A 10,919-nucleotide genomic window follows, 5' to 3' on the forward strand; every position below is an offset into this window, starting at 1 on the left:
TACACATTATTTCAATATTTTTGTCATGTGTTTGTCACACCAGAAAGAAAATAACTACTTGGAATTACTTTGCATTAAAAAAAAATTAATTGCACATTATTTTTCATAGATTTTGAAACTATGCATTCATGCATTATTATTGTTGTCCACAAACCCTTGAACAACAGCAGAGAAAGATTTTGTGACCGAACTGAGGCAGAAACTAATAAAGTATACCAGTTTTCAGTAATAACTTGAGATGCATGCTAATGTTACATGCAAACACAAAAAAACTAGTGTGCTTTTTATGGAAAGAATGCACACGTTTGAAGGGTGTTTCGTGTGTTTTCACTCAGGATTATCACAGTTGCGTAACTCTAGTGGGTGAAACGAAGAACATTTCTTCAGAAAAGCGAATGCAGTCTAGTGTGTGTTGAATCAGTGATGTATTTCTAGGGAAAAGAGAGGGAAGACGCATCAGTGCGTGTCTCCAAACACAATGCAGATGCTCAGAAAAGATCGTCCAAAGCGCGGAGCCTAGCGCTGGAGGACGAGGACTGGATCTGGACGGCCAATAAGAAGACGCCGCTGATCACTGGATCCAATCTGACGCGATCTGGAAGTGTTAAAGATCTTATATACAGGTTCGACGGGCCGCCGACGCCACCGCCGCGCCTCGGCTCGCTCAAGATCAAACGGCACGACACGAGCGCACAGGATTCTGGGAAAATGAGACATGAAAGCAGGGAGAGAGGGAAGAACCAGAACCAGAACCCGGTCTCTGGTGAACCGTCCGAACCGGAAACACAAGAAAGCTCTGAGCAGAAACGCCACGCAGAAGAGCAGAAGAAGAGCGATGATAAAAAACAATCGTCCCGGCGCAGCAAAGACAAAGCTGTTGTTGTCTCTGATCCCGGTCTGGTAAGTGTCTGAGCCGCTCTCGCTCTCGGACCCGTCTCGTCCCGCCGGCCGATCTGCTTCACTGTCAATCTGAGTCCTGACACACATGAATCTGCTGCAGTCAGCCAATCACAGCCTTTGATTTCAGACACGCGCTTCATCAATCAGCCCACACTAATACAAACTCTTCTCTTTTTTTTTGTCTGTGCATGCGCAGTATTGTTGATTCACTATCAGTGAGATTCTGTTATTTTATATTTACAGTCATATTTTGAATACATTTTTATTGTTAAATTTCCCTTTTAATCTTTTATATTTATTTAGGTAATTTTATATTTGTTACTTATTTTCATTTATTTTTTATTTTTTTATTTTTTTACTTAGTTTTAGGAATTGTGATTTTTATTATTTTATTATTATTATTATTATTATATATTTATTTATTTCCGTATAGTTTTTTTTTCTTAAATTTCATATCACCTTTAGTCAAGATAAGTTAGAGGAAAATAAGATGTTGCCTTGGCAAGTAGCTGAAATTATTATTATTATTATTTTTAATTTAGTTTAATTAATTTATTTTGTTATTTTATTAAGGTTAACTATATTTGTTTATTTGAAGTTTTTATTACTATTTTGATCTTGTTTTTATATTTGTTTTATTGATTTTTTTTTTTTTTTTTATTGAAAGTTTAGTAATTTTGTTGTGTGTTTTCATTGTTATTATTATTATTATTAAGTTTTATATCAGTTTTAGTTATTTTAGTACATCAAGTTAAACTAAATAAAAAGGATAAATATTGCCTGGGCAAGTAGCTGAAATGAAATAAGTTTGTTTTTTACATTTCTTTTTTTGCATTTGTTTATGTTTGTATTTATTTATGTATTTTTTTCCGTAAGGGACAGTGTACATTAATAAAAATAAATAAATAAAAGCTAAATTAAATGGCACATAATACACTGAAATAATCAAATTGTAACAAAAATTGTTATAGCTGAAAGTGAAACAAGTAATGAACTTTTGTTGTTAGTTGTGTAATAGCCTTGTGCATGATGTGTGTGCTTCAGATGTGTGTGTTTGTTGTATCTCTCAGTGTTTGTAACACAACATGCATCTGATCTGCTGTAATAATTACTGTGTGTTGATTTATGATTGAAACAGCAGCTCTGTCCTCACTCGTTTGTGTTCTGATTCATGACGCTGAGCTTGATTTTCGTAGTTTAATGTTTAATTGTCTCTCATGCCTCTCTCTTTCTTACCCAGCATTCCACTCTTAACGGCGAGCAGCAGCGCAGCGGCCCTCAGTCCGAGGATGAGCCCACCACCCCCAAAGTCCGGCCCAACCCCAGGTACCAGCTCTTCCTGGGCTCCAACGGCTCCAGCCGCTCCAATGGGTCGGGGGACGGCGGCGGGAGCAACGGGAATCTGATGAGGGTCAGTTCAATGATGCGCGGATCCATGGAGTCGCTCTCATCCCGGGACTGGGACAGCATGTCGGACAGAGTGAGTCAAAACATCTAATTACTGCCTTAGTGAGTAATTTAAATGTTAGTAAAGAGCATAGTGTAGTACAGTACAGTCAACATTTGTAGTGGATCAACACCTTACCCTAAACCTAAAACCAAAATGCGTTCTTGTCTATTACATAGCATAGCATAGCATAGTATAGTATAGTATAGTATGGTATGATATGATATGGTATAGTATAGTATAGCATAGTATAGTATAGTATAGTATAGTATGGTATGATATAGTATAGTATAGTATGGTATAGTATAGTATAGTATGGTATGATATAGTATAGTATAGTATAGTATGATATAATATAGTATAATATAGTATAATATAGTATAGTATAGTATGGTATGGTATGGTATGGTATGATATGATATGGTATAGTATAGTATAGTATGGTATTATGGTATGGTATAGTATAGAATAGTATAGTATAGTATAGTATAGTATAGTATGGTATGATATGATATGGTATAGTATAGTATAGCATAGTATAGTATAGTATAGTATAGTATGGTATGATATAGTATAGTATAGTATGGTATAGTATAGTATGGTATGATATAGTATAGTATAGTATAGTATGATATAATATAGTATAATATAGTATAATATAGTATAGTATAGTATGGTATGGTATGGTATGGTATGATATGATATGGTATAGTATAGTATAGTATGGTATTATGGTATGGTATAGTATAGAATAGTATAGTATAGTATAGTATAGTATAGTATAGTATAGTATAGTATGATATGGTATGGTACCATATAGTATAGTATAATATGATATGATATGATATGATATGATATGATATGATATGATATGATATGATATGATATGATATGATATGGTATAGTACCGTATAGTATAGTATGGTATGATTTAGTATAGTACAGTATAGTATAGTAAAGTATAGTATGATATGGTATAGTATCTTATGGTATGATATGGTATAGTATCGTATAGTATAGTATGGTATGATATGGTATAATATCGTTTAGTATAGTATGGTATGATATGGTATAGTATAGTATAGTATAGTATTGTGTGATATGGTATGGTATGGTATGGTATAGAATAGTATAGTATAGTATAGTATAGTATAGTATGGTATAGTATAGTATGATATGATATGATATGATATGATATGGTATGGTATAGTATAGTATCATATAGTATAGTATGGTATGGTATAGTATAGTATAGTATAGTATGATATGGTATAGAATGGTAGAGTAGAGTAGGGTATAGCATATTATAGCAGAGTAGAAAACTATAAAATGAATAATAAACTCTAATAGCATCTCAGTGATATTAATATGATAGAAACTAATGCTTTTTGCAATATTTTGGTCAATTCTTCCACAACAGTTATGCAGTGCTTGGTTTGCATGTTTTAAAAAATAATTGGAAAAATATATATATTTTGCATTAAATGAAACAATACATTATTTATTAATATATACACATGTTTATATTTAATACTATTTAAAAATATATATATGAAATATCTGTCACAGCAAAAGTTATAATTTATATCTAGAATTAAATTTTTGGCATAATTTTAATATAACCTGTTAATTCTATTATTGTAATACAAGCAGTTTTGTTTTATTTTAGGCTAACTATTTTTCAATTTTACAGGAATTATTAGTATTAATATTCTTTATATTATGCCATGCTCTAACAGTACAGTGATGTGTCTGTCTTCTGTCAGATGGGTGGCTTTGAAAGTCCTCCCCGAGTTTTCAACAGTCCGTATTCAACGCTCTCACTGGACTACAATCCCATCAACAGAATGTCTGACTTCAAGGTGAATAAACTCAGTTACACAGATGCTAGTGAGTGTGTGTCCCTCTAGTGGACAGAACGTGTGTGTGTGTGTCCTACAGCCTCACATACAACACTTCACTCTCTTCAACAATGACTGTCTACTTCTATTAGAATTATATCGGCTTCTCTGACTTCAGATGAATTCAGGTTGTAGTGCTCTGATTGTGATTTGATTGGTCTGTCAGACACAGGAAGTGATGTCACCCACCTTCTCTGAGATGAACCTGTTTGGTCTGAACAGAAGTGTGAGTCCTGTTGGCAGTCCAGCTATGAACCAGCGCACACGAGTCCACGGATACGACAGTCTGCCCCGCAGACGAGACGTGAGTCTGCTGCAAATACATACGAGTCAATAAAATAACCAATCAATTTATATTACAATTATATGCATGTTAACTGAAAAAATTAAAATAAATAAATAAATATAACTGATTCTGTCTCAATCTGTTTCAAAATTTCAAACTATAAATAAAAATGTTTAGAAAATATATATTTTTTTAATACTGAATATTGTATATAAATATGAAAACTAAAAAACTAGTCAACAAAACAAACTTACTGTAATTAAAATTTACTAAAACTTTGAGAAAAATGCAAATAATTTAAAAACCAAATAATAAATAAAAATAAACAAAAATAAACAAAAATCTAAATATTAATCAAAATATTAAAATAAAATAAATAATAATATATGTAAATACAGTATAAACAAAGATTAAAAATAAAGATTTATATAAAGATGCAGTCAACATACATAAATATAAATGTAATATTAAAATAAACAAAATAAAGTGATCAGTTTGTATTGAAATAAATAAAAACAGAAAGAAAGAAAGAAATCAATTAATATTAAAACTACATAAATAATGCATATAAATATAAATGTAATATGTATTCAAACAACATTAATAAACTATATTTATTGTATCTGTTACATTTTATATAGGTTTTCTAACAAATAATACAATAAATAATTTATTAAATGCACTTATTTATTAAATAATTAAAAGCAATAAAACAATAAACAGATGTTTATTCACTGAGCACCTTTATGTCCCAGAGGATGATTTTCATTAAACCTCATGTTTTCTCTCTTGAAGGCGACTCCAAGTCAACTCATGCAACGAAACAACCAGCCGAACAAACTGGATTTCATCCAGGAGCTGACCAAACAGCTGGACGACTGTCGCAGGGTACGTGTGCAACACACACTCATCCATAAAACACACTTTAATTCACATGTTATGCACAATTGGTCATATGCCTTTATGAATACACTGATGTCCAGGTCAGGATCCATGCACATTAGCTTTAACCCGTCTGTTCATGTGCTGCAGAGGAACCAGTTTCTGGAAGCGGAGAGCATCGAGATGGAGAAGGAGAGGAACCAGATCCGCTTCGAGATGCGAGGTCTGCTGGTGAACAACGAAGATCTGCTGCGGACGAACACACAGATGCAGGGCGAGACCAACCGTCTGCGAGAGAAGATCGTGGAGCTAGAGAGCAACAACAACGTCATGCAGGAGCGCTTCAGAAAGATGGAGGTACAGACACCACCTACAACACCCTACACACACCCCACTGCTCGCAGGTCATCAACACGTGTGTGTGTGTGTGTGCAGATAGAGCTGAAGGAGGCGCGCGAGGTGATGGTCGAGGCAAACACTCAGGAATACGCCTTCAACTTCCTGCAGCAGACGCTCAAGAACAAAATACAGGACACTGAGGTGCGGAAAAGAGCGTTTACATCACAAATAAATATGCTTCTCATTACTTTCAAAGACAAAATAATAATACAAAATATATTTTATCATTATTTTATGTTCATTTAATTGTATTATTATAGTTTTTATTTTTTAGCATTTTATTTTTTCTACTTTTGTGATTTCCATTTTTTATATTATTTAGTTTATTATTGTAATATTTATTTATTATTTGATTTTTTCATATTTATTATTTTTATATATTTTATTGTTTATTTTATAAACCCCATAAAAAGACTTTTCAGGAATGTAACCGTAATGTCAAAAAAGGTTAAATTAATTAAATAATATCCTGAAATAACCATAAAAAAATGGCAATTAGTTTTATTTATTTTATTCTTACATTTATATGTATATAATTTTTTTATTATTCTTACATTATTGTACATTTATTTATTTATTTATTTTATTATATTATTTTGTGTGTATTATTTATATTGTTATATTTCTTATTATTTAAAGTTTTTGTTCATAAAACAAAAGGTCATTTGTTGTATTATTTATTATTTTTTATTATTATATTAATTGGATTTTTATTATTATTATTATTTATATATTATTTATTAGTTTTTTGTTTGTTTTTGTGCTTTAGTAATGCACTGCAGCTTTGTCATGCAAATAAACCCTAAAAATGCTAAATGCGTTTCAAAAGCTAATGACATTTAATAAGCAAAATGTAAAATTAAATAATAATATCATTTTACATCAAGTAACTAGTTACTGGAAGCTGCTCATCTGGGCTTTATTTGCTGCGTGAAAATGAATGAATATAACTGTTGTTGGCCTTTATTTGGGAGGTATTCTCAAGCTGATCTTCTGTGTGTGTGTGTGTGCTTTCTTCAGGAAGCTCTGGAGAAACAGACTCAACACAGTCAGACTGTGTCAGAGAAACTGTGGCTCGCCGAGAGAAACCTGGAGGAGCTGGAGCTGGAGAAGGAGACCAAGGCCAAGAAAGCTCTGGAACTCAGCAACACTGTGTCCAGACTGGAGACAGAGGTACACACACACACACACACACACACTCACTCTCTCTCTCACACACTCTCTCACTCTCACACACACTCTTACTCTGTGTCAGCTGGCAGAGGCTCTTCAGGAGGGGAACCAGGCTCGAGCGGAGCTGAGTTTGCAGCAGAAGCTGAGAGCTGATGTTCAGCTGCGGATGGAGGAGCTGGAGGAGAGCGTGCTGGAGAAGGACCAGGAGCTGCTGCGCCTCACACAGATCGTCAGCAGACTGCAGGGAGAGGTGCGACTCACACACATCCATATCACTTCTCAGAGAGATCAGTACTGCCATGCAGTTATGATGAAACAAGATTGTGCAGCACAACATTGATAATAATCAGAAACGTTTCTTGAGTAAATCAACATATTATTCTGATTTCTGAAGATCATGTGACACTGAAGACTGGAGGAATGATGCTGAAAATACAGCGGAGCATCACAGAAATAAATTACACTTTAACACAGATTCACACAGAAAACAGATGTTTTACATTGTAATAATATTTCACAATTTTTCAATATATTTTATCAAATAAATGCAGCTTTGATGAGCAGAAGAGACTTCTTTCAGAAACATTATCAAACTGTATCAATGGCAGGCTTTTAAATATTAGTGTGTATCATACAGTAGTACTGTAGAGTCATGCGCGGGGTTAACTAAAGATAAAAAAGAAAAAAGAAATCCGAAATAAAATAAAAAATAAAAACATAATAAAGAAAAACTTCAAACTCCTTTTATTTCAAGAGAAAGAAAGTATTAAAAAACTTAAGAAATACACAGACATATTTCATAATAATAATAGTAATAATGCCAAAACCACTAAATCAAAAATTACTTAAAATAAAAAATAATTAAATAAAAAAATTACAAAATTAAATGACATTACTAGTAATTTTTGGAAAGCATTTAACATTTTATGTGCAAGACAAAAGATGCAGTGCATTACTGGAGCACAAGAACAAAGAATAAAAATAAAACAGCAATAAAATAATAATCAATATGAAATGTGTGTGTGTGTGTGTGTGTCAGGTGACGTATAAGCTGAGTGATAAGGAGCAGACGCTGGAGGAGGAGATCCAGCTGCGAGAGCGTGTTCAGCTGCAGTGTAAACAGGCCGAGAGGACGGTGGAGGATCTGCGCATGGAGCTGCAGACGCTGGGACAGTCCCGAGACGAGCTCTCCAAACAGCTGAAGCTGGCTCAGGTACGGCGCTGACGCCACACACACACACACACACACACACACACGAGCTCCACTGACAGAAGCGCACGCATCTGTGTGTGTTTCAGGAGAAGATCATCGATCTGGAGGCAGATCTGGAGGAGCTGCAGGAGAACGAGCAGCGATCGGCGGCCAAACACAAGAGAGCTCTGGATCAGGTCAGAAACCGCTTCACACCCAGAGATCAACATCTAAACTTCATAAGAAAAATATAATAATATTAGATTTTTTTTTTTTTTACATTGTCAATATTTTTTTTCCTATCATTATAAACGTTTTAAGAAATTATGGATTGAATTGATTTGGCTTTTTTTCAAATTTATTATTATTATTAAAATTAAATAAACACCGAGAGACCAACATCAAAACTTCATAAGAAAAAAAAATAGATTTTTTTTTTTTTTACATTGTCAATATTTTGATTCCTATTATCATAAACGTTTTAAGAAATTATGGATTGAATTGATTTGGCTTTTTTTCGATTTTATTATTATTATTAAAATTAAATAAACTGTTAAACCAAATTATAAAAAAAAAAATGTAAACACAGAATTTGGGTAAAATTAAATGGATTTTATACGGCCCAAAAATACATTTTTGTTAAACTTTAATTAAAACCATGAAATGTATATCATTTAACAACATTTTATTAATTACATTTGTTTCATTCAATTATTAAACATTTTATGTAATTGTGTCAAAAAACGTCAGAAAAGAAAAACACTAGTATAGTACTGCACACTTGTATAGTGTTTAATTTAATATATTAAATTAAAATGTTATATTTACTTTTTATTTTAATGTTAGTTAAAAGTTCTATTAAATTTGTTGTGCATTTTTATAAAATTATTTAGTTATTTTGAGTACATCAAGTTAAACTAAATTTTTTAATTTGGGCTTAAGAAATTCTATTGATGTGTGTGTGTGTGTGTGTGTGTGTGTGTGTGTGTGTCTCAGTCGGAGCAGCTGCAGATGAAGCTCATCCAGGAGAAAGATCTCAACAATCAGCTGGAGGGTGACAAGGCCATCCTGGAGAGACAGGTGTGTGTGTGTGTGATAATATATCAATAGAGTAATTGAAATTGAGTATATCTGCAGTACTGATGCTGATGCTGTGTTCAGCTGCGGGATCTGCGCAGAGAGATGGAGGAGCTGCAGAATAACAGAGTGGAGGTGGACTCCATCAACAGAGCCGAGATCAAAGCCAGAGAACTGGAGAACACACTGAGAGCCGAGGAGAGGTCAGACACGCTTCATCACTGTAATATCTAATAATACTTCAGCTAATAACAGTCTGAATGATGGGTCGGCTGTGATTCTCCTCAGGAGTAAAGTAGTGATGAGCAACACCATCAGCAAACTGGAGAAGAAGATCCTGGAGCTGACGGAGCAGATGGAGGAGGAGCACAAGATCTCCAGCGAGCAGAGAGAGCTGGTATGATGAAGATGACACATCCACACCAGCAGAGGGAGACACAGCATCACACACACACACACACACACACACACACACACACATGAACAAAGAGTGACAAACTGAAAAATAATCAGTTTGAGAATTCAGCAAAAAAACTAAACCGAACTCTTTCACTCACAAAGAATTGCTGCACAATTATGAAATATATGACATAATAAATAGAAATGACTATTTTCAATCCCAGATTTTCAATGTGATTTCAGGGATTTATACCCATATATATATATATTTTTTTTTCTTATTTATTTATTTTTTACAGAGAAAAATACATTTTGTAGTGCTGTTCTCATAGTGTTAGTGGTTTGAACAAACCCACAAAACTTACTGTAGTATTAAACATCAGTGGGGAACTAGTTCCCTCCACAGAATTAAAACAAATCAATAATAATAATAATACACAGGTAATTGTAAGCTATAAACATGCAATTACAAGGAAAAAAGTTGCAAAATTCATATTTATTATTTAAGAAGTGTTTTTTGTGTGTTCTGTGTGTTCAGATGAATCAGCGAATCCGTTCACTGAAGCGGCAGCTGAACGAGGCAGAGGAGGAGGCAAGTCGACGGGACGTCCAGCACCGAATGACACACAGAGAACTGATGGAGGAGAGAGAGACTAACAGCCGTCTGCAGAGACAAGTACTGGACCACCAGCTGCAGAACAAGTGAGACACACACACACACACACACACACACGTTTGTTTTTGTGTAAAGTGTGTTCATCCCATAGGTGTAATGGTTTTTATTCTGTAGAAACTGTTTATTCTATCGCCCTACACCAACCTTTCTCAAAAAAACTCATTCTGTATGATTTATAAGTGTTTTGAAAAATGGGGACATGGGTTATGTCCTCATAAGTCACCCTCTCCTTGTAATACCTGTGTCATACCCATGTCATTATACAGAGTTGTGTCCTGATATGATACAAAAACAAGAGAACACACATACTCACATGCACACACACGCTCACTCTCACACTCACAATCACACGCTCACACACAAACACTCTCACACACACTCACATACTCTTACACACGCTCACAGACACTCACACACTCTCTCACAATCTCTCACACGCGCTCACTTTCACATGCTCACTCTCTCACATGCGCGCTCTCACACAGTCTCACAAGATCACACACACTTACACTTTCTCACACGCGCTCGCCCACACTCACACTCTCACACACGCTCACTCTCACTCGCTCACACACACACACACACTC

At 34.2% G+C, this 10,919-nt stretch overlaps 1 protein-coding gene across 4 annotated transcripts in view; it reads left to right on the top strand.

Moving 5' to 3' along the window:
* The window catches only part of LOC127986516 (cingulin-like protein 1), a 32,442-nt gene that overhangs the window by 19,822 nt on the left and 1,701 nt on the right, over positions 1-10,919 (top strand). For 2 of the 4 annotated variants that reach the window (XM_052588792.1, XM_052588793.1), the window contains exons 4-18: positions 436-900; positions 2,141-2,380; positions 4,114-4,209; positions 4,415-4,552; positions 5,330-5,422; positions 5,567-5,773; positions 5,852-5,956; positions 6,836-6,988; positions 7,071-7,238; positions 8,028-8,201; positions 8,288-8,377; positions 9,177-9,260; positions 9,342-9,460; positions 9,546-9,654; positions 10,195-10,358. In XM_052588792.1, coding sequence (XP_052444752.1) covers positions 436-900; positions 2,141-2,380; positions 4,114-4,209; positions 4,415-4,552; positions 5,330-5,422; positions 5,567-5,773; positions 5,852-5,956; positions 6,836-6,988; positions 7,071-7,238; positions 8,028-8,201; positions 8,288-8,377; positions 9,177-9,260; positions 9,342-9,460; positions 9,546-9,654; positions 10,195-10,358 — 2,405 coding nt within the window. The remainder of the gene's footprint in view (positions 1-435; positions 901-2,140; positions 2,381-4,113; positions 4,210-4,414; positions 4,553-5,329; positions 5,423-5,566; positions 5,774-5,851; positions 5,957-6,835; positions 6,989-7,070; positions 7,239-8,027; positions 8,202-8,287; positions 8,378-9,176; positions 9,261-9,341; positions 9,461-9,545; positions 9,655-10,194; positions 10,359-10,919) is intronic. The other 2 variants (XM_052588794.1, XM_052588795.1) reach the window with 1 other exon arrangement.

The sequence above is a fragment of the Carassius gibelio genome, chromosome B21, assembly GCF_023724105.1.
Source record: "Carassius gibelio isolate Cgi1373 ecotype wild population from Czech Republic chromosome B21, carGib1.2-hapl.c, whole genome shotgun sequence".
Classification (NCBI taxonomy): Eukaryota; Metazoa; Chordata; class Actinopteri; order Cypriniformes; family Cyprinidae; genus Carassius; species Carassius gibelio.